Source organism: Sus scrofa, chromosome X, assembly GCF_054392235.1.
Source record: "Sus scrofa isolate SSC_HxYL_T2T_F1_AM1 chromosome X, Sscrofa_HxYL_maternal_Yorkshire_Landrace_v2.0, whole genome shotgun sequence".
NCBI lineage: Eukaryota > Metazoa > Chordata > Mammalia > Artiodactyla > Suidae > Sus > Sus scrofa.
In genome coordinates this window covers 3,509,525-3,537,359 of record NC_139401.1, presented here as the reverse complement: position 1 = coordinate 3,537,359, position 27,835 = coordinate 3,509,525, and the positions used below count along the sequence as shown (strand labels likewise).

General features: G+C 50.5%; 1 protein-coding gene and 1 long non-coding RNA gene across 6 annotated transcripts in view; one reads left to right on the top strand and one right to left on the bottom strand.

The window, feature by feature from the left end:
* Positions 1–6,861: 6,861 nt before the first annotated feature.
* The window catches only part of ARSE (arylsulfatase E (chondrodysplasia punctata 1)), a 23,927-nt gene continuing 2,953 nt past the window's right edge, over positions 6,862–27,835 (top strand). The window contains exons 1-9 of one of the 5 annotated variants that reach the window (XM_085006295.1): positions 6,862–7,114; positions 10,921–10,965; positions 11,829–11,978; positions 13,999–14,120; positions 16,250–16,372; positions 19,539–19,962; positions 21,016–21,152; positions 23,083–23,217; positions 25,443–25,605. In XM_085006295.1, the coding sequence (XP_084862421.1) occupies positions 10,943–10,965; positions 11,829–11,978; positions 13,999–14,120; positions 16,250–16,372; positions 19,539–19,962; positions 21,016–21,152; positions 23,083–23,217; positions 25,443–25,605 (1,277 nt within the window). In that variant the 5' untranslated portion in view covers positions 6,862–7,114; positions 10,921–10,942. 5 annotated transcript variants of the gene reach the window in all.
* Positions 13,874–27,835, bottom strand: part of LOC146394445 (uncharacterized) — a 23,003-nt gene continuing 9,041 nt past the window's right edge. Inside the window, exon 4 of the long non-coding RNA XR_014834944.1 lies at positions 13,874–15,196. This is a non-coding gene — a long non-coding RNA (uncharacterized LOC146394445). The remainder of the gene's footprint in view (positions 15,197–27,835) is intronic.

Below are 27,835 nucleotides of genomic sequence, written 5' to 3'. Positions count from 1 at the left end.
TTGATGTTGGCAGCTCACCCGAGCGAGATTATTCAAAAAACAGAAACGTGGAGTTCCTGTCGTGACGCAGCGGAAGTGGATCCGACTGGTATCCATGAGGTCGCCGGTTCGATCCCTGGCCTCGCCGTGGGGCGACATTGCCGTGAGCGGTGGTGTAGGTGGAAGCCATGGCTTGGATCCGGCAGCACTGCTGTGGCTGTGGTGTGGACCTGCAGCTGCAGCTCCAATTCGACCCCTAGCCTGGGAACCTCCATAGGCCACAGGTGCGGCCCTAAAAAGACCAAAAAAAAAAGAAGAAAGAAACTTTTTTAAAGTTATGATTTATGTGAATGTAGTACACAAATTAATTTTATATGGGTGGGGACATTAAATTCTCATCACTTTTCAACTGTTTTAGTAGCATAAGTCCGCTAAAAAACAATAGTAAAATAATAATAAAAATAATAGTAAATTGAGTAAAGGCCTAATGATTTAATTCCTTTGCTTAAATATGTAAACCAAATGGAAACTCAGAGGCTAAGAGCCAGGTAATCGGGTCTGACTTTTTAATTTTTTTTTACTTTACTTTTTTTATTTTTATTTGTTATTATTATTATTTTTTTTGTCTTTTTTTCTTTCTCTTGGGCCGCTCCCACGGCATATGGAGGTTCCCAGGCTAGGGGTCCAATCGGAGCTGTAGCCACCAGCCTACGCCAGAGCCATAGCAACACGGGATCCGAGACGCGTCTGTGACCTACACCACAGCTCACAGCAACGCCAGATCCTTAGCCCACTGAGCAAGGCCAGGGATCGAACCCACAACCTCACGGTTCCTGGTCGGATTTGTTAACCACTGGGCCATGATGGGAACTCCAATGACTTCTTAGCTCTGACACCGAAAGCTCTAGCAACAGAGGCCAAGAAAAAGAGATCAGAATTCAAAATGCATGGGCCTCCCAGGACGCAATCAGGATCGCGCAAAGACAGCCCACGGCGTAGGAGACGTAGGAGACCGTGTTTGCAAAACCCTGCAGGGTGGTATTTCTGAATTGCAGATGCATGTTCCAGATGCCCATCCGCCAGGGGGCCGCCAACGCCTACCTGTGCACAAACCTCAAGAAATCTCAGGAAAGTGCCACTGACAGCCTGGGGTCTCCTGAGCCCCTCGCAGCTCGGTCACTTATTATCATTCCTGCCATTTTTTCCAGTTGGTCTTTTTTTTTCCTTCTTTAGGGCTGCAGTGGCACAGGGAAGTTCCCAGGCTAGGGGTTGAATCAGAGCTGCAGCTGCCGGTCTACACCACAGCCACCGCCCCCCCCCAAGATCCGAGTCACCTCTTGACCCTACACCACAGCAGGCTCCTCAAACCCGCATCTTCATGGATACTAGATGGGACTCGTCACCCGCTGAGCCACCGCGGGAATGCCCGGTTTCTTTGGTGGTGGTGCTGTTGCAGAAAGCTGCCTGCAAAGTCTCTCAACAGTGTCCATTGTGAGACGCTGTCTTTCCTGCTCATCACAGGCGCTACCCGCTTCGCAGTGCAAGAGGGTCCCATTCTTCAGGCTAGAACTAGCATCTCCTGCCTCCGAATACCCTTCATGCCCTGAAGGAGCCTTTGCAGGGGACTGATTTGCTTGTAGAAACAAGACTGCTTTGTCCACCGGCTTTCTCTGGGACCAGCCCTCTCACTGCATCCACCCTTGATCCAGGGAACCGGCCTCTTAAGGAAGGGGCGTCTCTTGTCACCATGTGCTCTGGGTGGACCCGTGTCTCCCCTGAAAGAAGGTCAAAGTCCTCCCCTCCAAAACCCGGAAAAGTGACCTTATGTAATTCTTCCTGGATCTCAAGTTCCCACAGGAGGCGGACTCGTATATCCCAGGACGGGTGCCCTTACAGGAAGAGGAGCAGCAGTTCCGGGGTGGCTCATCTGGTTAAGAACCCAACACAGTCTCCGTGAGGACGCAGGTTTGATCCCTGGCCTCGCTCACTGGGTTAAGGATCTGGCATTGCCGTGAGCTGTGGCGTAGGTCGCAGACGCGGTTCAGATTTGGCGTTGCTCTGGCTGTGGTGTAGCCCAGCAGGTGCAGTTCTGATTCAACCTCTAGGCTGGGAACCTCCATATGCCGCAGGTGCAGCCCTAAAAAAACAAAAAATAAATAAAACAAAAGAAGAAGAAGAGGAAGAGACACAGGTCAGACACAAGAGAAGTCATATATATATATAAAGCTGGAAGCAAAGCTTGGGGTGATGTGTCCGCACCCTAAAAGAGAAACTTGCCAGGAGCCACCGGAAGCTAGAAGATGCAAGGCGGGGGGGTCTCTCTATGATTCTGCAGAAGACGCCAGCCCTGCTGACCCCTCCAGTTCAGAGAGCAAGCCTCCGTACCTGAAAGATTGTAACGGTTTTAAATTTTTAAAATTGTACTGGAGTAGAGTTGACTTGCAAGCTGTGTTGGTTTCAGGGGTACAGCACAGGGATTCGAGGGTGCCTATACACACATGCCTTCCTTTTCCGATTCTCTTCCCATGTAGAGGCTCACACAGAGTGTGCAATAGAGCTCCCTGTGCTAGACAGAGGTCCTCGCTGTGTGTCTATTTTACATATAGTTGGGTGTCTCTGACAACCCCAACCTCCTAATTTAACCCTCTCTCCAATGGTTTCGCCTACGGGAACCCTGAGTTTGGTTTCAAAATCTTTGAGTCTGTTTCTGCTTTGTACGTGAGTTCATTTGTATCTTTTTTTTTCCTAGATTCCACACAGAAGGGCTATCCTATGATATTTCTCTTTCTCTGTTTGACTTTCTTGACTTTGTAATTATATCTAGGTCCACCCATGTTGCTGCAAGTGGCATGACTCCAGTGTCCAGGATGAGAACATATTGATACAGCCAAAAACTAGGGAGAACCACCTCCATGACGTGCAGCCTGGCCTTGGCCATGAACTTGCTCTAACCCGCTTTGCACACATGGTCTTGTCCTTGCTGAACTGTTTCTGTCCCTCATGGCTCCTTTCAACGTTGAGTTCTGTGGCACGTGGGGGTTTTTTGCCTCTGAAACCCTCCCCCACACCCCTTCCTTGGTGAGCTGTCTACACTGCAGAGAGAAGGGCAAGGTGCCATCACCCCAAAGACCACCAGGCACCGTCCCCGGACCCCCGGACTGCGGTCGTGATGACTCTGAAATGACCTCTGGAGGGAGAAGAATGCAGGCTCCCACATCCTCATCAACAGCCCTGGTTTGCAGCTCAACCTCGAAGAGCCCTGGCTGTCCCCTCTCAAGGGAGGACCCCATTTGGAGGGGCTCACCTGCCGGGGCCTCCTCTGCCTGGCAGAGCCATAGAGCTGGTCTTTCTGCTTCACCCCAACTCTGTCTCCGAGACTTCATGGGGGCCGCTGGACAGAGGCCACATGTTCAGCTCCACCTGCAGAACCACGAGAGGGCTTTCTCTTGACTTAAGCATCCGGCTGCATGTCCTTGGTCACCGCGGGACCCGATGGCAGTTTTGTCCATGGGATGCTCTGTCACACTCTGCAAACATCCTCTGGGTACCACGGCAGCTGCTGCCCTGGAAAGAGGATGCAAGCAATGAGCTATTCCATCCCCTCTCCTGGCACCTCCACCCCCCTCCTTCCAGAGCCAGCCAAAGGGGAGCAGGGCCAGGTTGCTGCCAAAACTCGGCCTCTGTCCACCGGTGCCAAATAGAAACTCCAAGACAGAGTTTTGGGCATAGGAGGAAAAAAAATAGCTTTATTGCTTTGCCAGGCAAAGGAGGCCACAGTAGGCTGATGCCTAAAGACTGTGCCCCCCTTTGGGAGAGAATAGGAAGGGGTCTTACAGCATGAAGCGGAAAATAGAGCCGCAGATAAGGATCAGGGTGGGTGCTAGGTTGCATTCTTTTTTTTTTTTTTTTTTGTCTAGGGCCACTCCTGCGGCATATGGAGGTTTCCAGGCTAGGGGTCTAATCAGAGCTGTAGCCACAGGCCTACACTACAACGCCTGCCACAGCAACGCCTGATCCTTAACCCACTGAGCAAGGGCAGGGACCGAACCCGCAACCTCATGGTTCCTAGTCAGATTTGTAAACCACTGAGCCAAGATGGGAACTGCTAGCTTGCATTCTTTTCCAGGCTGCTGTTTAGTGGCTCCGGGACTGGTTCTGAGGGTTATGGAGGCTTTCACATATGACCTTCTTTCTGGAATAAAGAAGTTTTATCAAGCAGTTAATGCCTTCCATCTGTCGGGGGTTTAATTCTGCAGAAGGGCTCAAAGACATTGTTCTGTGTGTGTCCCTTGAGGGGGAACCAGGACCTGCCCCCAGGGGGCACTGTGGTCCCCTGCCATCCCCTCGGGGTCTCTGTATCCCCTCCCTTCCTTGATCAGCACCTGCAGGCACCTGCCCTTGGGGGCTCAGAAAAGGGTCTGGAAGCTGAATGAAGCTTATTTCCTAAAAACAAAAAATGGGGGACCTGGAAAGCCTTTGTGTGCCCAGGAACCTCCCCCCGCCCCCGCCCCAGGGCCCTGCTGAGTTTCAACATGGGGTGTACTAGAGCAGAAACGCAAAGGAGAGGCAGGAGGCCGGAGCAATGCGATTTCAGGTGAGTTTTATTGACCAACAGATGGGCCAGGAGCAGTGAGAGCCAACGGAGGCCCCCTCGGCTTAGGGAGCAGTTAGTTATTCGGGAAAAAGGGGAGTTTCTACTTTCAGCCCAGGTTTGTTCTTGTCTGTGTCTACAGTCAAGGGTTAGGGAAGCAATTGCCTTAGGAATGTGGGTAACGGTTTGGGGTCAGGGGTAGGGGGGAGTTGTAACAGAGTGTCCCAGGACAAAAGGCTAGTTAACTGGTCGCCAAGGCAACGCACTGTTCCAGAAGGATCAGCCTTCTAGCTTGCACGTCTGATTAGAGTTTTGGTGGCGCCTGGCAAGTCATGCCTGAGTCCCCTCAAAGGCTGGGGTGCCCACAAAGCTGTCATTCACTGTCAATGCCTAGGGGAGGTGATGCTGGAAAGATGATACCAGAATCCGGGTTCTTATTCATGCAGCCAAAGAAAGACCTTTGCAAACACACAGGCAGCAAGCCAGCAACGCCTTTATGACAGGAAAGCAGACGGCTCCCGGCAATGCTGGGAGGGGGGGAGAAGAGCCCCCCCCCCGTCCTATAGGTGTTTTTATCCCTTAAAGATGGGGGGGTACCAATGTGGGGTCCAGAAAGAGGTGGTTTTCTCCGACTGGCCCTGCCCAGTGACCTGTATCAGTCCTTGGCCAATAGGGGTCTTAGGAATGAAGATGCCCCCTAAGTCTCCTGGTTTCTTTGCCTTTTTCTTCCTATAGACTGAGTCACAGGGGGTTAGGGATTAATTCCATCTGGGGGTAGGTACACTCCTATAGTAACAAGGCCTTTGGGCATGTTACTCCCGGGAGCCCTTAAGCCACACAGGTGAATCAGTAGCCACATCAGAGGATGCTTCGAAGCCCCTGCTCCTACACTGACTATCTGAGTTAGGATTCTGCCCCAGAGAAACACCACATGGGGACTCGAACCCACGTGCCGGGACCCAAACCCAACCTGAACCCAGGTGGGGACTTGACCCCACGGTGGTTTTTTAAGTGAGAATCACTCACCCGGCGTCGGGACGCACTGAGGTCCAGGTTCTTCATATGTCTGCGCAGAAAGAATTCAGCGAGAGACACAGGGCTAGGCAAGAAATAGACTTATGAGGATAGGACGCTTGTGAGACATGCAAGCGGGCAGGCACAGAGGCTCTGCTCTGAGGATCCAAGGAGCCGGTGGGCTACAGGTTTATCTTCCAAGGGCGCATGGGGGTCGGAAAAGCCCCGCCTCTTCCTTTCTGGGAGGGATAGCCCCTCCTTTGCATCCGGGAAGGTGTGTATTGACAGCAGCTGAAGGGCGGTCTTTGAACTCCTGCCCCGGGTCTGAACCGGACTGCAGGGCTCATCCCGCCCCCCACCCCAAGACCTGAGGCAATTTGGGCACTTCCGCTAGTCAAGCACTAGTCAAGCCTTGTTTTGATGGCTTTCTTGAGCAATTTACTTACAGTGATCTCCCAAGGTCCCCTACGTTTCCCCCGTTACCTGGGGTCTTCTACTGGGACTTCCACAACCACCTGTGCCCACTCCCTCCCCATCAACCTGATCCTCAGGCCAGAGGCTCCTTACCTGCCCGCTGGCATCTCTCACGCATGTCTCATCATAATAAAGCCATTTCTTGCCTGTGGCTTTGTCTCTCGCTGAATCCCTTCTGTGCAGAGACACCAAGAACCTGAGCCTCCCTAAGTCCAGACACCAGGGGAGGGATTCGAATCTAAAAAAAACTGTGGGTTCACGTCCCAACCTGGCTTCTGGCTGGGTTCACGTCATAACGGTGCTCAGTTTCACTGGGGGAAGAAGGATGCATATGTATGTATGACTGGGTCACTTTGCTGGACAGCAGAAACTGGCCTGTTATAAATCAACTCTAATTTTTCCAAACACACACACAAAAGGAGAACGAGCTCTGTCTTCTGCTGCCAGATGGGGAAATGTGTTCTCGAACCACGAGCAAAGACACAAACCTGGCTTGGAACCCAGAAGAAGTGGAATAGTCCAGCCACCAGGTCACCGAGCCTTGTTTTCACAGACAGCAAGTCAAATGTGATTTGCGTCTAGAGGTAGGTACAGCCTGGTCAGAGCTGTTTTGTCTCCTCCTCGCCTTTTGGAGGCAGCCGCCAGCGTGGGTGGGGGGTGGGGTGGGGGGACTACGCCCCTTCAGGACTGTTCTAGAGAGATTTTCAAGGCAACTGCTTGGCAGCTCTGGGACACAGCCAGCGACCGCCCCGTCTGAGTGACCGGTGGCCGGCGGGTTTCCTGGCGGCGGCTCCTGCATGAAAGGCTTGCTGTTTCCTGCCAGAGCTGCCGGGATCCCTCCGCGAGTGTTGCATTTTGCGACTAAGAACAAAACGTCTTCTGTGGAAAGCTGAAAAGAGACGGCTGGGCGGCCCAGGAGACAACCTAGCTTGGTGTCTGGGCCGTTCGTCTTGCTTTGAGGTGGGGATCGCCTGGCGTCTCCTGGCCGAGGATCAGGCGCCTGGAGGAGCAGCCACGCACCGACCTGCAGCTGGCCTGTCCCCGCCGCACCTTCAGGTAACCCTCTCTGCCTGTGCCGCCTGGACGGCCACCCTTGGCGGCCACCTCACACACACGCGGCCACCGGGCACCTGGCCAGGTTTTAGAGATACGTTCCTTTGCACGGGGAAAGCAAGATACTCGACAGATTTACACCCACCCCACCCCCAGGTGATTGCTAGAAGGAATGCAGAATGATAAGAACCAGAGAGCCAGGGGACACGCAGCACCACTAGAGGCTAAGAGGCTAAGAGATCCGGGGGCAGGGGGACCCGGCGCCGGAGAGATGCTGAGATTAAAAACTGCCTGTGGGAACAGAGGCCGAGGGCCATGAAGAAATGTGGGCGAGCTGCCTGCGGGCTGGAGGACAGCCCGGGACCCAGGGGCTGCAATTTCTTCTGCCCTGGAAGAGCATCAGAGGCAAAATGTGGGCTTCCTTTCCCTTTGGCCGGATCTTTTTTTAAATTGAGATAACAATTAGATATAATTAGCTGATAACACTGTGAGAGGCTGAGGTGGGACAGAGTCAGCGTGACATGTTTAACTGTTGCAATACGATTTCAACAATTGTGTTAGCTGACTCTCACGTCCTGTAGGTGCCATTGTGTGTTTGTTTGGCCGGATTTTTTTGTTGGTTTTTTTTTTTTTTTTTTTTTAGGGCCGCGTGCATATGCAAGTTCCCAGGCTAGGGGTCGAATCAGAGCTTTGTCGAGGGCTACACCACAGCCACAGCAAGGCTGGATTCGAGCCATGTGACCTACACCACAGCTCACAGCAACACCAGATCCTTCACCCACTGAGTGAGGCCAGGGATCGAACCCACATCCTCATGGATACTAGTCAGGCTCCTAACCCACTGAGCCACAAGGGGAACTCCCGGGGTGGGGGGTTGGTTCCCCCGGCCAGAGGTTGAACCTCTGCCACAGCAGTGACCCAAGACCCAGCGGCAACACTGCCAGGTCCTTAACCTACTGAGCCACCAGGGAGCTCCGCCATTGCTTTTTCGTTTGGAAGAACAATTACCAGTTAGTCTCTTAGCAACCTTGAAATTTCCCTTCCAGCAGCAGTTGAGTATAATCAACAAGGGCTGAGTTAGCTCTCCAGAATGTTTTCAACTACGTGTTGCAACTTTGCATCCTTAAAGCCTCTCAATTTCCCCACCCCCTACCTCCTGGGAACCACTGCCCGCCCCTCTGTTCTTTCTCTGTATCTTTCTTATGGAAAGTTTTCTCTGCTAACAGGGAGCCCATAGGAAGAAAAACATGCTGTGCTTTTAGGCATAAATCCCTGCATTGAGTGGAACGAAAAACAACCACACTCCTTCATGTAGCGAAATACAGACCACCGATCTTCAAATCAGACCAAACCTTGTAGGAAATTAACCCCGTCAGTGAGTTTAGCATATAATCACAACTCTAACCAGTCAGGTGGAACGAATAGAACCAGTCATTGCCCAGAAGCGTCAGAAACTGCCCATAAGATGCTTTTTTCCCGAGAGGAAAAAGACTAAGCAGCTATCAAGAAAAAAATCATATCTACTTTATGCTATGTTATAAATTCATGCATAATGCATGTGTATTGTGTTTTATATTGTACGTCTCTGTATACATATGTAATACATAATATGGGTAGGATATTATACATTTAAAATGTATGTTATCTCATATATAAATATGTCAAAATCAGTGTGCCCATAGACCTTCTAAGAAGCCAAAAATCACACGAGGGAACAAACGAGGGCTTGTGTACATGCCAGCGGTATGAAAAGAATGCATCTCCAGCCTTCCTCCTCTGCTCTTTTTGTGATAAGCCGTCAAAGCCACCTGCTTGTTACAACAGCTCGGGGAGCTCCCTCTGTGGCTCAGAGGGTTAAGAACCCCACACAGTCTCTGTGAGGGTGTGGGTTCGATCCCTGGCCTTGCTCAGTGGATTAAAGATCCTACATTGTCGAAAGCCGTGGTGTAGCTGCAGTTCTGATTCAGTCCCTAGCAACGTCCATATGCTGCAGGTGTAGCCATAAAAAGGAAGAAAAAAAAAGGGGGGAGTTCCCGTCGTGGCTCAGCAGTAACAGACCCAACTAGTATCCATAAGGATGCAGATTTGATCCCTGGCCTCGCTCAGTGGGTTAAGGATCCGGCGTTGCCATGAGCTTCAGTGTTGAGCTGCAGTGTAGGTTGTAGACATGGTTTGGATCTGGTGTGGCTGTGGCTGTGGTGTAGCCCGGCAGCTATAGCTCTGATTTGACCCCTAGCCTGGGAACTTCCATGTGCCAGGTGTGGTGCCTAAAAATGTGTGTGTGTGTGTGTTTGGATAGGGAGTTCCCTGGTGGCTCAGCAGGTTAAGGATCAAGTGTTGATACTGCTGAGGCTCTGCTTATGGCAGGTTTGATCCCTGGCCTGGGATATATGCAGAATGCAGTCCACTATTATAAATATTATAATACATATAAATATATACATTTATAACATAAATAGCATAAATATAAAACATAAAGGAGTATCATTCAGCCATAAACAGGAAGGGAATTCTGACAGAGGCGACAACATGAGTGAAGCCAAAGGACAGTCTTGTCAGGGGAATAAGCCAGACACGAAAGGACAAAGACTGCGATTCCGGCTGTGTGAGGTCCCTTGAAGACTCACCTGCACAGAGATGGAAAGTCGTAGGGTCTGTTCCAGGGGCTGGGGGGGCAGAAGGGGGAGTCGGCGCTGGATGGGGACAGGTTCTGGATGATGTGAGGTTTGCACAACAGAATGAATGCGCCCTCCACGCCGCGGATTGTGTGCTTAAAAATGGCTAGGATGGGAAAGTTCTTTATGCCAGCGTACCACGATTACAAATAAAACATACGGGGACTTCCCGTTGCAGCTCAGCAGGTTAAGAACCCCACATGGTGTCCATGAGGACGTGGGTTCCATCCCAGGTCTTGCTCAGCAGGTCAAGGCTCTGGCGTTGCTGTGAGCTTAGGTGTAGGTCACAGATGCGGCTCGGATCCCCAGTTGCCGTGAGGTGTGGTGTAGGGCTGCACCTGCGGCATATGGAAGTTCCTGGGCTAGGGGTGGCGTCAGAGCTGCAGCTGCCCGTCTACACCACAGCCACAGCAAGACTGGATCTGAGCAGCATCTGCGACCTACACCACAGCTTGCGGCAATGCCGGATCCTTAACCCACTGAGCAAGGCCAGGGATGGAACCTACATCCTCATGGAGACTAATTCAGGTCCTTAACCTGCTGAACCACAGCAGGAACTCCTATTCTTTTTTTTAAAATAGTCTTTTCCACGATGCTTTATCACAGGATACTGAATGTAGCTCTCTCTCCCATGGGAGCTTGTTTATCCGTTCTGGGTATAAGGGTTTGCATCTGCTAACCCCAGACTCCCAGTCCATCCTCCCCGACAACCTCTCCCCCTTTGTGACTTTTTAGCAGTAGTTTTAAGATGTTACCAATAAGCATCAGAGAAAGTGGAGTTCCCGTCGTGGCTCAGTAGTTAAACGCATCCGACTAGGAACCATGACGGTGCAGGTCCGATCCCTGGCCTTGCTCTGTGGGTTAAGGATCCGGTGTTACCGTGAGCTGTGGTGTAGGTCACAGATGTGGCTCAATTCTGGCATTGCTGTGGTTGTGGTGCAGGCAGGCGGCTACAGCTCCGATTCAACCCCTAGCCTGGGAAACTCCATATGCCTCGGGTGCGGCCCTAGAAAAAACAAACCAAAAAAGCATCAGAGAGAGGCTAACATCTGCTTCTTGTTACAGGTGTAACTCTTCCTGAGCTGGTTCATTTTCCGCTGCCTCTGTTCATATAAACCTTTTTATTTCTTACAGGAAATATAAGAAACGGGAGGACATGTTACATCTGGGCAGTTCTTGGTAAGATGGGATCCTGTGCCGTTGTGAGGTCCTGTCTTTCTCAGCAAGCAGTGATGACAAAGTGACCTTTTCCAGTGAGTGACCGATGGTGCCTTGTGACGATCCGGCATGAGGTTCACGATCAAAACCACAGGATCCACGAGCCTCCCCTACCTGGGAGGTACCCCAGACCCCTGCCGAAGGAATTCCGTTTCCTTCTCATCGAGCTGCGTATCAAGTCCTGCCACGGGCCAGGTGTCTGCTTTTCCTGGAAGCCCAGGATGCAAACTGCATCGGACTCAGATTTCCATCTTTTTCCTTCTCCTTCTCCTCCTCCTTCTTCTTCCTCTTCTTCTTCTTCCTTTTTTGTTGTAGGGCCACAGGTGCAGCGTATGGAGGTTCCCAGGTTAGGGGTCCAGTTGGGGCTGCAGCCGCCAGCCTACGCCACAGCCACAGCCACGCGGGATCCAAGCCACGTCTGTGACCTACAACACAGCTCGTGGCAACCTCGGATCCTTAACCCACTGAGCAAGGCCGGGGATCGAACCCCCATCCTCGTGGATCCTAGGCGGCTTCGTTTCCGCTGAGCCACGACGGGAACGCCATCCACCCTTATTTCTTGGGGTTGGGGATTGGAACATCGTTGACTTGCTCTTTATGGGCCTGCCCAACTGGGCATCCATAAAGCGATGAGTTCTTTTTAATTTCAAAAACAAGAAGAAAAAAAAAAAAAAACCTAACAGGTGCATTCAAACGCTTCAGACCTGGGATGACCCTGCCGACGTGCCCTAAAACGGTGACCCCCAACTTCCCCCTTTACAGAAGTCGTGCCAATGGAATGGACAGCAGTGGGAGGAAGGCTTGTCTGGGATGCTGTCTTTCAGGAGCGGGCTGGCCCTGACCATCGGCGTGCTTCTGGGTTCGAAGCCCTCGGCTTACGGCGATTTGTCCGCCTCCCGTCCAAACATCCTTCTTCTGATGGCGGACGATCTGGGCATCGGAGACCTTGGCTGCTATGGCAACCACACCATAAGGCAAGGGGCAGAGAACGGCTTGTCTGGGACCTTGGTCCGAAGGGCGCGGATAAAGCATCCCGGCCTTGGGCCTCGCCATTCCCACTTGACGAGATTCTGCACTCCCGCCATCCTTGCTGGGAACACCCTTGACCCAGCTCACATCCCTCCCATGTGTGAACAGTCACGCCACGATTTAAGAGGAGGTCCCTCAGCACAGTCTAAGGCAGGCAATGTTGCGTATTTTAAAAAGTTTTTCATTTTAAAATTAAATAAGTGGGGAGTTCCCTTCGTGGCTCAGCAGTTAACAAACCTGACAAAGATCCGTGAGGATGTGGGTTCGATCCCTGGCCTCACTCAGTGGATTAAGGATCCTGTGTTCCATGAGGTGCGGTGTAGGTTGCAGACACGGCTCGGATCTGATGTGGCTGTGGCTGTGGCTGTGGTGGAGGCCGGCAGCTACAGCTCCAATTCGACCCCTAGCTTGGGAACCTCCATATGCCGCAGGTGTGGCCCTAAAAAGCAAAAAAAAAAAAAAATTAAATAAGCGGCTATGGCAACAATGCCAGAGCCTTAACTCCATGCACCCCAAGAGCTCTCCTAGACAAGGGTTCTTATTTTATTGTTTATTTATTTTAATGTAAAAAAAAATTTTGTACAGCCGCACCTGTGGCATAGGGAAGTTCCCTGGCTAGGGGTCGAATCAGAGCCACAGCTGTGACCTATGCCACGGCCATGGCGATGCAAGATCGGAGCTGCATCTGCGACCTACACCACACAGCTCACGGCCACGCTGGATCCTTAACCCACTGAGCGAGGCCAAGGATTGAACTCACATCCTCACGGATACGAGTTGGGTCCTTAACTCACTGCGCCACAACAGGAACTCCTCTTTTTAATTAAAAAAATTGTTGAATTAAAACTTAGTGGACTTACAATGTTGTGCCAATGTCTGCTGTACAGCGAACTGACCCAGTCATTCATATATAGCCAATCCCTCTCTCGTATCATCTTCCATCATGGTCTATCCCAAGAGACTGGATAGAGTTCCCTGTGCTGCACAGCAGGATCTCATGGCTAATCCATTCTCCATGTCATAATTTGCATCTGTCAACCCCAAACTCCCCGTCCATCCCACTCCCTCCCCCTCCCCCTTGCAACCTCAAGTCTGTGACCCACTGGACAATGCTTTTTAAATCACTGCTATTGTCTGTAAGCCAACGGCCGATTTCTAGGTTCCATCACCCTCCAACCTCCATCCACCACGCCACGTCTGCACGCACACACACATGCACACACACATGCACGCACGCATGCATGATTCCAGCGCCCCCTGTTGAAAATCTCTGTGCCGCAGGGAGTTCCCTTCATGGCTCAGCTCTTAAAGAACCCAACGAGGATCCAAGAGGATGTGGGTTCTATCCCTGGCTTTGTTCAGGGGGTTAAGGATCTGGCATTGCTGGGAGCTATGGTGCAGGTGGCAGCCACAGCTCTGATCCCGTGGTGCTGTGGCTGTGGTGTAGAAACGGCAGCTGCAGCTCTGACTCAACCCCTAGCCTGGGAACCTCCATATGCTGCAGCTTCGGCCCTAAAAAGAAAAAAAAAAAGACCGACTCCTATATGAGAAATCATATTGGACTCTCTCAGTTCTAGATATTTTATCGTGTCCCTCTCAGCACCAGGATTCTTTTGTGCAAACCTAGGGCACAGTCATGGAGTCGATGCCTCTGCGCTGACTTGCATGACTGGCCCCTGCCTTTGGTCACTGTTAAGAATATGCCCATGTTGGCGTTCCCTGGGCGGGGGGGGGCCTTGGGTTGAGGATGGGACGTTGTCACTGCAGCAGGGTGGATTCCATCCCTGGCCCAGGAAGATTTTTATGCCACAGGTGCAGGCAAAAAAAAAACCCCAAAACAAACACATGGATGTGTTTATTGCTGATGGTAGATTTTTATGCAGTGCAATGGAACAGGGATGCTTCTGGGGGAAACACCTGGATGGGTGTTGGCTGCGGGATCCACGCTCATGCTTCCTCCTGCAGGACGCCAAACATTGACCGCCTCGCCGCGGACGGCGTGATGCTCACCCAGCACCTCGCGGCAGCTTCACTGTGCACCCCGAGCAGAGCCGCTTTCCTCACGGGCAGATACCCACTCCGATCAGGTGCGTCCATGCTAACTGAGCCTGGGACGGGCACCTGCAGTTCCTTGAATAAAGGCTGGATTGATTCCTCAGTACCGTGGGGAGGGAACGCTCTGGGTCCCCCATACTGTGTTTTTGAATTTTTTTAATTCTTTTATCAGAGTTGATTGCCAGTGTAGTACCAATTTCTGCTGAACAGCAAAGTGACCCAGTCAGACATAGACACACATTTCTTTTTTAATATTATCGTCCATCACGGTCTCTCCCAAGAGAATGGATCGAGTTCCCCGTGCTGTACAGCTGCACCTCATGGCTTATCCATTCACAAGCCTGTGAGTCTGTTTCTGTTCTGCAGACAGGTTCATTTGTGCCGTATTTTAGAATCCACCTGTAAGTGATCTCCTGTGGTCTGTGTAAGTGATCTCCTGTGGTCTGTGTCTTTCTCTGTCTGACTGACGTCCCTTAGCATGAGAAACTCTAGTTGCAACTATGTTGCTGCACTTGGCATGATTTCATTCCTTTTTACGGCTGAGTAATATTCCATTGTGTGTATGCACCACATCTCCTTGATTCACTTTTCAATTTTTTTATTATTAATTTTTTATTGGCAGAATGAGTTTTATTTATTTTTTTATTATTTTTATAATGATTTTTATCTTTTCCATTAGAGCTGATTGACAGTGTCCTGTCCATTTGCTACTGCACAGCAAGGTGACGCCGTCACACAGACATGCACACGTTCTTTTTTCTCACAGGCTCATGCTCCATCCAAGCGACGAGACACAGTTCCCAGGGCTACACAGCAGCATCCCACTGGACCACATCTTCTTTATCCATCCCTCTGTCGATGGACATTTAGGCTGATTCCATGTCTTGGCTATTGTGAGCAGTGCTGCTATGAAAAAGGGCTGCAGGCATCTTTTCAAATGATGCTTTTCTCTGGATAGATGCCCAGGAGTGGGATGGCTGGATCGTATGGTGGTTCTACATTTTGCTTTTTAAGGAGCCTTCATACTGTTCCCCACAGGGTTCCAGCCATTGACATTCCCCCCAACGCTGTGAGCTTCCACTTTAAAACGTTGCACTAGATGTCTTGCCTGTAACAGAGACAGGAGGAGTTACATCCGTGGCTCCCAAACTTTTCAGCTCATGAGAAACCTGTGGGGGATCTTTCAACCATTCCAAATTCCACCCCAGACCAACGAAAATCACAGTTTCGGGAATGACAACCAGGTCGGAGAATATTGGGAAGCTCCCCGCACGATACCAACGTGCAGACACGTTTGAGAAGCGCTGGATGCGATCAGCAGTGGGATGAAATCAGAAAATCAGTTTTTTCCTTTTGAAACATTTTACCAGGATATAGCTGACTTACAGAGTTGTGTGAGTTTCAGGAGTACAGCAAAGTAGATCCGTTCCCAAAACATCATTTTTATGTATCCATTCCCATAAAATCATTTTTCATTCTCCTTTCTTTTTTATTTATTTCTCTTTTGGTTTGTCACTTTCTTTCTTTTCTTTTTTTTGGTCTTTTTAGGGCCACACCCACGGCATATGGAAGTTCCCAGGCCAGGGGTCGAATCGGAGTGGTAGCTGCCGGCCTGCACCACAGCCACAGCAACACCAGATTCGAGCCATGGCTTCGACCTGCACCACCGCTCACAGCAACGCCAGATGCTGTACCCACCGAGTGAGGCCAGGGCTCGAACCCCTGTCCTCATGCATACGAGTCAGGTTTGTTACCAGTGAGTCACAGCAGGAACTCCTTGGTTATCAGTTTCAACATAACAGAATAACAGCACAACTTTTTCAAGGAATGAATCATTTTTTTTTTTTTTTTTTTTTTGCTGCCAAAAAATAAAACCAGGAGGCAACTGGTTTTATTCCAGCAGGAAGTGAATGTTCAGTTTAATGCTGAAGAATGGTGATGTTCCACAGATCATCCGTGGTTACAAATAAGACTAATGATAAAAACTGGTGTTTGAGAAGCTGCCACCGCGCCACGTTTAGGATCCGGGCCTGTCCCTGCAGTGGCTCAGCTTCGATCCCCGGCCTGGGAACGTCCACGTGCTGGGGGTGCAATGGAAAAAAAAACAAAACAAAACCTTGATGTTTGATTGTAACATTTCTTGGAAAATGATTCATGACAGGTATGGTTTCCAGCACCGGCTCGCGTGTTCTGCAGTGGGTGGCAGCCTCCGGAGGCTTGCCACCAAATGAGACGACATTTGCAAAAATATTGAAGGACAAAGGCTACGTGACTGGACTTGTGGGTATGTACAGCCTCTCAGTTCTACGTGCATTTCTCTTTTTGGACATGTTTTAAAGTTTTATGGAAGTAGAGTTGATTTATTTTATTTTATTTTATTTTTGGTCTTTTTGCCTTTTCTAGGGCCGCTTCCTACAGCATATGGAGATTCCCAGGCTAGGGGTCGAATCAGAGCTGTAGCCACCATCCTATGCCAGAGCCACAGTAACGCGGGATCAGAGCCGCGTCTGCAACCTACACTACAGCTCACGGCAACGCCGGATCCTTCACCCCCTGAGCAAGGCCAGGGATCGAACCTGCAACCTCGTGGTTCCTAGTCGGATGCGTTAACTACTGCGCCACGACAGGAACTCCTGAAGTCGAGTTGATATACAAGGTTGGGATACTTTCTGCTGTACTGCAAAGAGATTCAGGGATTCATGTCCACACATCCATTCTCTTTCAGATTCTTTTCTCACACAGATGATCACAAAACATTGGGTCGCGTTCGCTGTGCTAGACAGCAGGTCCCCATTGGCCCATCATTCCATAGACCTCAGGGTGCACCTGCCAACCCCACACCCCCCATCCATCCTCCCCCCACCCGTCCTCTTTGGTCACCATAAGATTGTTTTCAAAGGCTGTGAGTTTGTTTCTGTTCTGCAAATACGTTCATATGTCTCCTTTTAAAACTTTTAACAAATTTTCAAAAAGTTGTTTTGGAATAGAGTTGATATTATAAAAGGCTGCGATCCTTTCTGCTGGACAACAAAGTGACGCATTCTCTTTCAGCTTCTTTTCCCACGTAGATGAGCACAGAATATTGGGGAGAGGTCCCAGTGCTGGACGGCAGGTCCCCAATGCCCATTACTTTCACATGGAGGTTACAGTCAACTATAAAAGTACCGAAATGAAATAGTTGGGTCATCGTCCATTCCCCTCTAAAGGGGAAACCCACCACTCATTGGGACATGATGTGATGACCCTGGTTGCTTGGGGCAAAGCAGGTGCTCAAGAAATCTCAGCTGGGCCGCTCCTTGGTGGCCTGGCGGTTAAGGATACTGTTGTGGCAAGGGTTCGATCCCTGGCCTGGGAATTTCTGCCTGCCGTGGGGGAGGCCAAAAACTTAAAAAATAATAATAATACAATAAAGTGAGAGACATGGGATTCTGCTTTAAAAAAAAAAAGAAAAGAAAAACACATCAGCTCCATGCCATGTGGCATTTCATACAGTTTGCTGGTGCACCATGATAAAAATACTTAGAAAAAATGCTTCTAATTTGACTACATTACCAAAAATTTCCATCATGCTGCTTTTCCTGTTTTCAGCCTGGAAATGTGACTGCATGCAGTTCCCGTCATGGCTCAACGGGTTAAGGGCCTGATGTCTCTGCGAGGATGTAGGTCCAATCCCTGGCCTCGCCCCGTGGGTTAGGGATCCAGCACTGCCACGGGCGGTGGTGCATGTCGCAGGGGCAGCTCGCATCTGGGGCTGCTGTGGTTGTGGTGTAGACCGGCAGCTGCAGCTCCGATTGGACCCCTAACCCGGGAACATCCATATGCCGCAGGTGTGGCCATAAAAAGACAAGAAAGAAAAGAAAGAAACGGGGCTGCCCAGCTCAGACCCTTCCTCTCTGCTTCCGTAAAATGCATGCTCATGTTTCTTTTTCTTTCTTTTTCTTTTTTTTTTTTTTTTTTTTTTTGGTCTTTTTGCCTTTTCTAGGGCCACTCCCGCGGCATATGGAGGTTCCCAGGCTAGGGGTTGAATCGGAGTTGTAGCCACCAGCTTACCCCAGAGCCACAGCAACGCGGAATCCGAGCTGCATCTGCAGCCTACACCACAGCTCACAGCAACGCCGGATCCTTCGCCCACTGAGCAAGGCCAGGGATCGAACCCGCAACCTCATGGTTCCTGGTCGGATGCGTGAACCACTGCGCCACGATGGGAACTCCTTCATGCTCATGTTTCTAAACGTCAGCACATCACGTCACATGCAGAACGAAGTAACGTCAGGGACGACGGTTTCTTGAAAAAGGACCCCCGTTGTTGTCGCTCTCACGTTGTAGGGATAATTTTCACTGAGGATCGTTTATTGACCACAAAGAACAGGCCTAACTTCTTTAGCCCCTGAAACATCCAGCCCACAGAGTGACGGCTCTTCCTCTGGACATCCCATGAGGTTTCGGGGACAACAGACACCACTGGGTTGAGAAGACACGACACCGTCTCTGTCCACACCCCGGTCGAGACAGAACAGAAACCAGGCATCTCTCACGGCCTGACCCTGAATGTTGGGCTCTGTAAAACCTGCCTCCCACCACGATCCCCGCGGTTGTTACAGGGAATCAGAGGCGGAGGGTCACGTCTAAAGGCGGAACATCTTTGCTCAAGCTGGTCACTTCAGAGGACGTTTTCCAGAGCCCCCTGACCACAGCGTACCTTGCTTTTCACTCGCCCACAGACCGTGGCAAAGTCGGGGGTAGGGGATGGAATAGGGGGTCCCTGAAGACAGCAGGTCCTGAATGCCAAAACCTGCAAACATGACCGTCTGTGGAAAAAAGAGTCTTTGCAGGTGTGAGGAAGGGAAGGGTCTGAGAGGAGGTCCTCCTGGATGAGGGGTCCCTCCCTCCAAGGACAGAGTCCCCCTAAGAGACAGAGAGGAGACCCAGAGACAGAGGAGAAGCCACGGGAAGGGTCTGAGAGGAGGTCCCCCTGAATGAGGGGGGCCCTCCCTCCAAGGACAGAGTCCCCCTAAGAGACAGAAGAGGAGACCCAGACACAGAGGAGAAGCCATGGGAAGACGGAGGCAGAGACGGGAGGGAGGCGGCCACCAGCCCAGGGCCACCTGGAGCCCCCAGAACCTGGAAGAGGCAGGAAGGACCCTGCCCTGGAGCCTCTGTAGGGAGCATGGCCCTGGGACCCCTTGACCTCAGACGTCTGGCCCCCGGGATGGGGGAGTGTGCATTTGTACTATTTTAAGCAATACGTAATGGTCCTTTGTTCCAGCATCACAGGAATGTTGCCAGCCAGCATCCTCAGTCCCCTGAAACAAGCTGACCAGGTCATGGTGCAAATACCAGCAAACGCCACCCCCGCCCCAGCGCCCTGCAGAGGGCCCAGGACGCGGCACACGCGCCACGCCCACTGCCCCGGGGCCGGTGCTCACATCTGCGTCCCTTCTGCCTTTCAGGCAAATGGCATCTGGGTCTCAACTGCGATTCGTCCGAGGACCACTGCCACCATCCCCTCAACCACGGCTTTGACCTTTTCTACGGGATGCCGTTTTCCATGATGGGCGACTGTCTGCCCTCGGACATCTCGGAGAAGCGGGTGATCCTGGAGCGCCAGGTCAACGTCTGCTGCCACATCGTGGCCCTGGCCGCCCTCACGCTCGCCCTGGGGAAGCTGACCCGCCTGACACCCGGCTCCTGGACCCCGGTCGTCTGCTCAGCCCTCGCGGCCGCCTTGCTCTTCCTGTGCTCCTGTGTCCTGAGTCCCCTGATCGCGCACGCGGACTGCTTCCTGATGCGAAATCGCACCATCACGGAGCAGCCCATGCGCTTCCACCGAACCACGGCCCTTATGCTCAGAGAGGTCTCCTCCTTCCTCAAAAGGTGAGGGTCCAAGGTCAGCCTCGGCTGCGCGTTTCACGTCCCGATGGACGTGCCTTTGGAACTTTCTTCTTCCCTGATGGGTAGCGGGCTCAGGCCAGGGTCCTGTTTCCGAAAGCCGATTTTCGATGAAGGTGGGGCCATGCATGATTTTCACGGGGACCCAACGCGACCCATTAAAACAAGTGACCAGGGGTCTCAACTTGACTTCTCTCCCTCCTGTTTTGGAGCCAGTCCCACGCTGTCACCACCCTCTGACCGTCACAGGCTGCATCTAATGAACCTATCAATCTGCTGGCAATAAAGTCTAAGGTTTGTTTTTTCTTTCGTTTTTTCCCTTTTCAGGCTGTACCTGCCACATGTGGAAGTTTCCAGGCTAGGGGTGGAATCAGAGCTGCAGATGCAGGTCTCCGCCACAGCCACACTGGATCCCAGCTACATCTGCCACCTACGCCACAGCTTGTGGCCACGTGGGATCCTTAACCCCCTGAGCCAGGCCAGGGATCGAACCTGCGTCCTCTCAGACACTCTGTCAGGTTCTTAACTTCCTGAGCCACAATGGGAACTCCTCAGTAGACTTTAGAAGGAAAAAACTTATCACTCATCATCGTGGCTCCGTGGAAATGAATCTGAATAGCAGCCGGGAGGATGCAGGTTTGATTCCTGGCCTCGCTCCATGGGTTAAGGATCAGGCATTGCCGTGAGCTGTGGGGTAGGTCGCAGAGGCAGCTCCAATCCCGCATGCCTGTGGCTGTGGTGGAGGCCGGCAGCTGCAGCTCTGATTCCACCCCTAGCCTGGGAACCTCCATATGTCGTGGGAGCAGCCCTAAAACACAAAACGAAACAAGAGAGTCATCACAGCCAATATTGCCCATCCCAGGCGCATTCCCAAATCAGTTGGTTGAGCAGAGGTACGCCTTTGCTTCTGGTGGGCAGAGCCACAGAGACGTATCCCAGCGAGGCCACGGCCAGGGAGAGAGACGTTTCACACATCCAGGAGCTCACGCGCTCATCTACCACAAAACAACTCCCGTCGTGTTACTTGTCTGTCTGCAGAAACAAGCAAGGACCGTTCCTCCTTTTCGTGTCCTTTCTGCACGTCCACAGCCCTCTTATCACCACAGAGCCCTTCCGAGGGAGGAGCCTCCACGGGCGGTACGGGGACAACGTGGAAGAGATGGACTGGATGGTGGGTAAGTGGCCTTTCCGGGGGCAACGCGAGGGTGCCACGTCGGCCAAGGGCAGCCGCAAGGAGACTGTAGAGAGAGGGGAGGGGACTGACTGTTGTTGTTTTCATTTCTTTCCTGGGAGTGGCATTGACTTACAATGGGGGTGAGTTTCAGGTGTCCAGCGAAGTGATTCAGTGATGCATAGACATCCGATCCTTTTCAGGTTCTTTTCCCACTCATGCAGGTTATTACGCAGTATTGAGGAGGTTACCCTGTGCCAGACAGTAGGTTCTTGTTACCTGTTTTATAGACAGCGTGTGACTATGTCAAGTCCATCCCTCTAAACTATCCCTCCGCTCACCCATGTTTTTTTTTTTAACTTGGTAACTTTTTTCCCTTGCCTTTCCCTGCCTTTTCTTTTCATGACAGCACCTGCAGCATATGGACCTTCTCCAGCCAGGAGTTGAATCCGAGCTACAGCTGCCGGTCTACACCACAGCCTCAGCAATGACAGATCTGAGCCATATCTGCGAACTACACCACAGCTCAGGCAACGCCGGATCCGTAACCCACGGAGTGAGCCCAGGGATCAAACCTGCCTCCTCATGGACCCGGTGTCGGGTTCTTAACCTGCTGAGTAACAATAGGAACTCCCACGTTTTTAACTTTTAAGCAGCATCCTTCACCCATGTTCCCCCCCTCCTCTCCACCTCCAATAGTCACCCATCTTTCTTCTGTTTTTGTGAGTTTGACTTTTTGATTCCACATGTAAGTAAGATGGTACAGGGTTTCTCCTTCTGTGTCTTCTGTGTTGCTCTTATCATGATACCTGCCAGGTGCATCCAGGTCCAGGCTGCGGCACAAGGCATGATTCCATTCTTTTTTACGGCTGAGTAATATTCCATTGTATGTATGGACCACCTCTTCTTGATCCATCCCTCTGTCAATGGACATTGAGGTTCTTTGCTTGTCTTGGCTACTGTGACTAGTGCTGCTGTGAACACAGGGGTCCACGGATCTTTTTGAATTGCAGTTTTGTCTGGAGAGATGCCCAAGAGTGGAATGGCTGGATCATATGCTAGTTCTATATTTAGTTTTTTGGCGTCCATCACACATCCACAGTGTTGTCTGTTTTACATATAGTAGTGGCTATATGTTAATCTCGAACTCCTAATTTATCCCTCCCCCCTTGTCCCCACTTGTGATCATAAGTTCTCCATGACTCTCGGTCTGTTTCTGTTCTGGAGATGGGTTCATTTGTGCCATAGTTTAGCTTTCACATAGAAGTGATATGATACTTGTCTTCTCTGTCTGATGGACTTCACTTCGTATGAGAATCTCTGGTTTCATCCATGTGGCTGCCAATGGCACGATTTCATTCTTTTTCATGGCTGAGTAGTATTCCATTATGTACACACACCGCATCTTCTTTATCCACTCCTCTGTCGATGGATATTTAGGTGGCTTCCATATCTTGGCTTATTGGAAATAGTGCTGCTGTGAACATTGGGGTGTGTGGATCTTTAGCTCATGGAACACTAAGAAAACCAGAACCACTATGGAAGACTATTCTTCATTGATATGCATGCATTTCTGATGTCATTACCAGCCTCCTTCTTAGACTCTCCCCACCTACTCCCTCCCCTGTCCTTCTCCCTTTGGTAATATTTTGCCTCCCATTTAAGTTGCAGTACTTTGTTCTAGGCAGCATGAAGTGTTGTAGCCTTCCTAAGACTTTTTTGGAAACAGGTTGGGACCTACAGAAAGACATGGATCCCTGTTAGATCCAGGATGCTTCAAACACCACGATTAGATTCCTGTTCGCCCCCCATCATGCTGGAGGACTAAAGATATGCTGTCACTGAGTGTTCCCAGATGCTAAAGTGCACGCCGAAGAACTGGGTTTAAGACAGTCTTCGATTCTGACCGGCTCCTGCGCCTCTGTCCTTTGCAGGGCAGGTCCTGGATGTTCTGGACACAGAAGGTTTGAGTAACGGTACCCTGGTTTACTTCTCGTCTGATCACGGGGGATCCTTAGAGGCTCACTTTGGAAACCAGCAGTACGGCGGCTGGAACGGGATATACAAAGGTAATGACGAGGGGTTCCTAGACCCTTGTCTGGCTTCCTGACCTTTCCCAGCCCTTCCGCAGGACGGCGGCCACCTGCCTCGACAGAGATTTTGAAGATTCCAAAGACTCTTGCTTTTCTGGTCAGGGAGGAAATGCTATGTCACACTCAGATTTGATTTGTTTCTTTTCCTTTGCACCATTCAGTCAGTGTGGTTTCTCTGCGGAATGGCACAGCCTTGCCACTACATAATTCTAGAACCTGGCCAGCTCCTCAAAAAGAGAGCCAGTTTCAGACCTCTCGTTGTGGCTCAGTGGGTTAAGGACCCAGCGTTGCCCGCGAGGATGTGGGTTCGATCCCTGGCCTTGCTCAGTGGGTTGAGGATCCAGCATTGCCGTGAGCTGTGGTGTAGGTCGCCGACGTGGCTCAGATCTGGCGTGGCTGTGGCTGTGCTGCAGGCTGGCAGCTGAAGCTCCGATTGAACCCCTAGCCTGGGAACCTCCAAATGCCGTGGGTGTGGCCCTAAAAAGACAAAAAGAGACAAAAAGACAAAAAAAAGAAAAAATAATACACTTATATACTTATTTAAATAGGGAGTATATATATATATATATATATATATACACACACACATACACACACTTGGGAATATATATATATATAAAGGAATAAATATATATTTATATATTTACATATTTATACTTGGGAATATATATATAAGGGAATAAGTATATATATATATGGAATATATATACACTTGGGAATACATATGGAATAATATTTATTTATATAGGGAATATATATATCAAGGGATAAATATATATTTATATAGGGAACACCTATCTATATACACTTGGGAATATATATGTATAAAAGGGGATAAATATATATTTATATATTTACATAGGGAATATATATATACTTGGGAATATATATGTATAAGGGAAAACTATAATAAATATGTATTTATTATTCCCTATAGGGATATAGGGAATATATACATATACACACTTGGGAACATATACAAGGAAATAAATAAATATATTTACATAGGGAATAGATACGTATTTAGGAGTACATATATATCTATACGTGGAGTGTGTTTGTGTATATATATACATACAAACTAAATACATTAGTCCCTTTTTTTTTTTTTTTTTTGTCTTTTTTTGCCATTTCTTGGGCCACTCCCACGGCATATGGAGGTTCCCAGGCTAGGGGTCGAATCGGAACTGTAGCCGCCAGCCTACGCCAGAGCCACAGCAACGTGGGATCCGAGCCTCATCTGCATCCTACACCACTGCTCACGGCAACGCCGGATCCTTAACCCGCTGAGCAAGGCCAGGGACCGAACCTGCAACCTCATGGTTCCCAGTCGGATTCGTTAACCACTGAGCCACAGCGGGAACTCCCATTAGTCCCTTCTTAAATCTTCTGATCTTAAGCCCTTTTCATCGCAAGATATCTCTTTCTTCACCCATTTTTTTTTTTTTTTTTGTCTTTTTAGGGCCACACCCGCGGCATATGGAGGTTCCCAGGCTAGGGGTCGAATGGAAGCTACAGCTGCCGACCTACGCCACAGCCACAGCCACAGCAACGCGGGATCCTTAACCCGTGGCACGAGGCCAGGGATCGAACCCGCCACCTCATGGTTCCCAGTGGAATTCGTTTCCGCAGCGCCATGACGGGAACTCCTCTTACCCCATATTGACAGCGTGGATTACACGGCTTTATTTCAAGGTGTTCCGCCACCCACTCGGCGATTTTTTTTTTCCCCCATTCCTCTGACGCCCCATTCCGCCCATCTGGGTGCTCGCCCACAGCAAAGGGCAGCCACGTGCGCACCGTCCCGGGCTGTGGAAGCACCACGTGCACCCGGGAATCTCTGAAACAGAGCTGGGGGTGGGGGGGCTTTGGGGTCTACAAGGCAAAGTCGTAAAAGCAGAGGAAGCTAAGGGATGGTTGCGGTGGGCAGAACACCGCCCCCCCCCACGTCCACATCCCGACCCCCGTGGGGGGAGGGGACAGAAGACACCTCCCCCAAGACGTCTGGGATCCCCACGTGGTAGACAACCCACATCCGGATGAACAGGGACCATAAAATCGAGCCTCTGCCAGGGAGGAACGAAATGGCATCACGCCGTTTAAAGAGCGAGACGCAACGCCAGCAGAAAGCTTCCATCACCCAGGGCAGCATCCGCTCGGATTACCAACCATCATCTCTTCTGTTCACCTCTGACCCGCAGGTGGCAAAGGCATGGGCGGCTGGGAAGGCGGGATCCGCGTCCCCGGGATATTCCGGTGGCCTGGGGTGCTGCCGGCCGGCCGCGTGATCCAGGAGCCCACCAGCCTGATGGACGTCTTCCCCACCGTGGTCCAGCTGGGCGGCGGCCAGGTGCCGCACGACAGGTAGGGAGCAGCCCGCAGAAGGCCGTTCAGTTTTGTGCAGAATTTGTGCCGAGAAGGACACGTGTGTGAAATGTCACGGCCTCTCTTGCTCACCCAAGGGGTGCATGACATCCGTTATCTGCAAAAACACTGCAGGGCTGCCTCACACCTACGGGAGCTGACATCCTTTCATTTTATGTACAAAATGCTTTTGCTTCCCTTCCCCGGATGCTTCAGTGAAGCCGTGGGGGGTAAGGACCGCCGTCATTGAAATGCACCCGTGCATTTACTCAGGGTGCATCACAAGGCATGAATTTGGTGCCGTGGAAGGGGCTTTTCAGGATCCCTATTTTTCTTGCTTTAAAAATGATGGAGGCACAGTTTCCAATCTATCTCAGCAGTTAAGAGCCCCACAGAGTATCCATGAGGATGTGGCTTTGATCCCTGGCCTCCTTCAGGGGATGAAGGATCCAGTGTTGCCGCAAGCTATGGTGTAGGTCACAGATGCGGCTTGGATGCGGTGTTGTCGTGGCTGTGAGGTAGGCCAGCAGCTGCAGCTTGGATTCAGCCCCTAGCCTGGGAACTTCCATATGCCACAGGTGAGGCCCTAGAAAGAAAAAAAAAAATTATGGAGGAGTTTCCTGGTGGCCTAGCGATTAAGGATCCAGCACTGTCATGGCTGTGGCACAGGTTCAGCCCTTGCCCTGAGGGTGTGGCAAAATTATGAAAAATTTGGGGCAATAGAAAGAAAGTAAAAGTATTTTGTAATCTTGACAGTGTGAAGATAAATACATAATTTTGACTTATATATTGAGTTGGTTTTGTTTTTTGTTTTTTGTCTTTTTCTAGGGCTGCAGCCACGGCATATGGAGGTTCCCAGGCTGGGGGTCTAATTGGAGCTGTAGCTGCCAGCCTACCCCAGAGCCACGGCAACTCGGGATCCGAGCTGTGTCTGCAACCTACACCACTGCTCACGGCAACGCCCTATCCTTAACCCACTGAGCAAGGCCAGGGATCGAACCCACAACCTCATGGTTCCTAGTCGGATTCGTTAACCACTGTGCCACAACGGGAACTCCTGTTTTTTGTTTTGTTTTGTTTTGTTTTTTCTCTTTAATGGCTACACCTGCAGCATATGGCAATTCCCAGGATAGGGGTCAAATCGGAGCTGCAGCTGCCTGCCTACACCACAGTCACAGCCATGCCAGATCTGAGCTGCCTCTGTGACCTATGCCACAGCTCCCAGCAATACCGGATCCTTAACCCACTGAGCAAGGCCAGGAATTGAACCCACATCCTTGCAGACACTGTGACAAGTTCTTAACCCACTGAGTCACAATGGGAATTCTGAGAAATTTTTTTATGTTTGTACAAATATATAGCTACGGATATATACATGACATATCTATGTATATTTAGAAACCTTTCTGCATGGGCAAAATTTTAGTGGTTTTTCAGTGTTCTTTCAACTAGCCTCTTATGCATAGACATTAGCCGTATTCTTTTATTTATTTTTTTTTTATTTTTATTTTTTGTCTTTTTAGGGCCACACCCATGGCATATGGAGGTTCCCAGGCTAGGGGTTAAATCGGAGCTGTAGCTGCTGGCCTGTATCCCAGCCACAGCCACACCAGATCTGAGCCATGTCTGCGACCGACACCACAGCTCACAGCAGTGCCGGATCCTTAACCCACTGAGCGAGGCCAGGGATCGAACCCATATCCTCATGGATTCTAGTCAGGTTCAGTTCGTTAACCAGTGAGCCACGATGGGAATGCCTTATTCTTTTTTTTTTTTTTTTTAAGAAAACCCTGCTTTGTCATTTTACTGTGTATCATAATTATCATCTTCGTAAAAATCCCTAGAACTTCAATTCCTGGGCCCAAGTGGGTGGCCTTTTTCAGGTAACGCTCGTGACACATTGTTACCAAGCTGTTCCCGAGGCACTGACACTGGCCATATGGGAGAGTATCTACTTTAAAAAGAGTAGAATTTCATCTATTTAAATTATACATGTAATTTATGTATAAAGGACACAAATGTGTCATTGGAATGATACACGGAGGAGTTCCCACCATGGCTCAGCGGAAATGAAACTGACTAGTATCCACGAGGACATAGGTTCGACCCCTGGCTTTGCTCAGCGGGTTAATGATTTGGTGTTGCTGTGGCTGTGGTGTAGGATGGCAGCTACAGAGCTTCAATTTGACCCCTAGTCTGGGAATCTCCCTATGCTGCTGGTGTGGCCCTA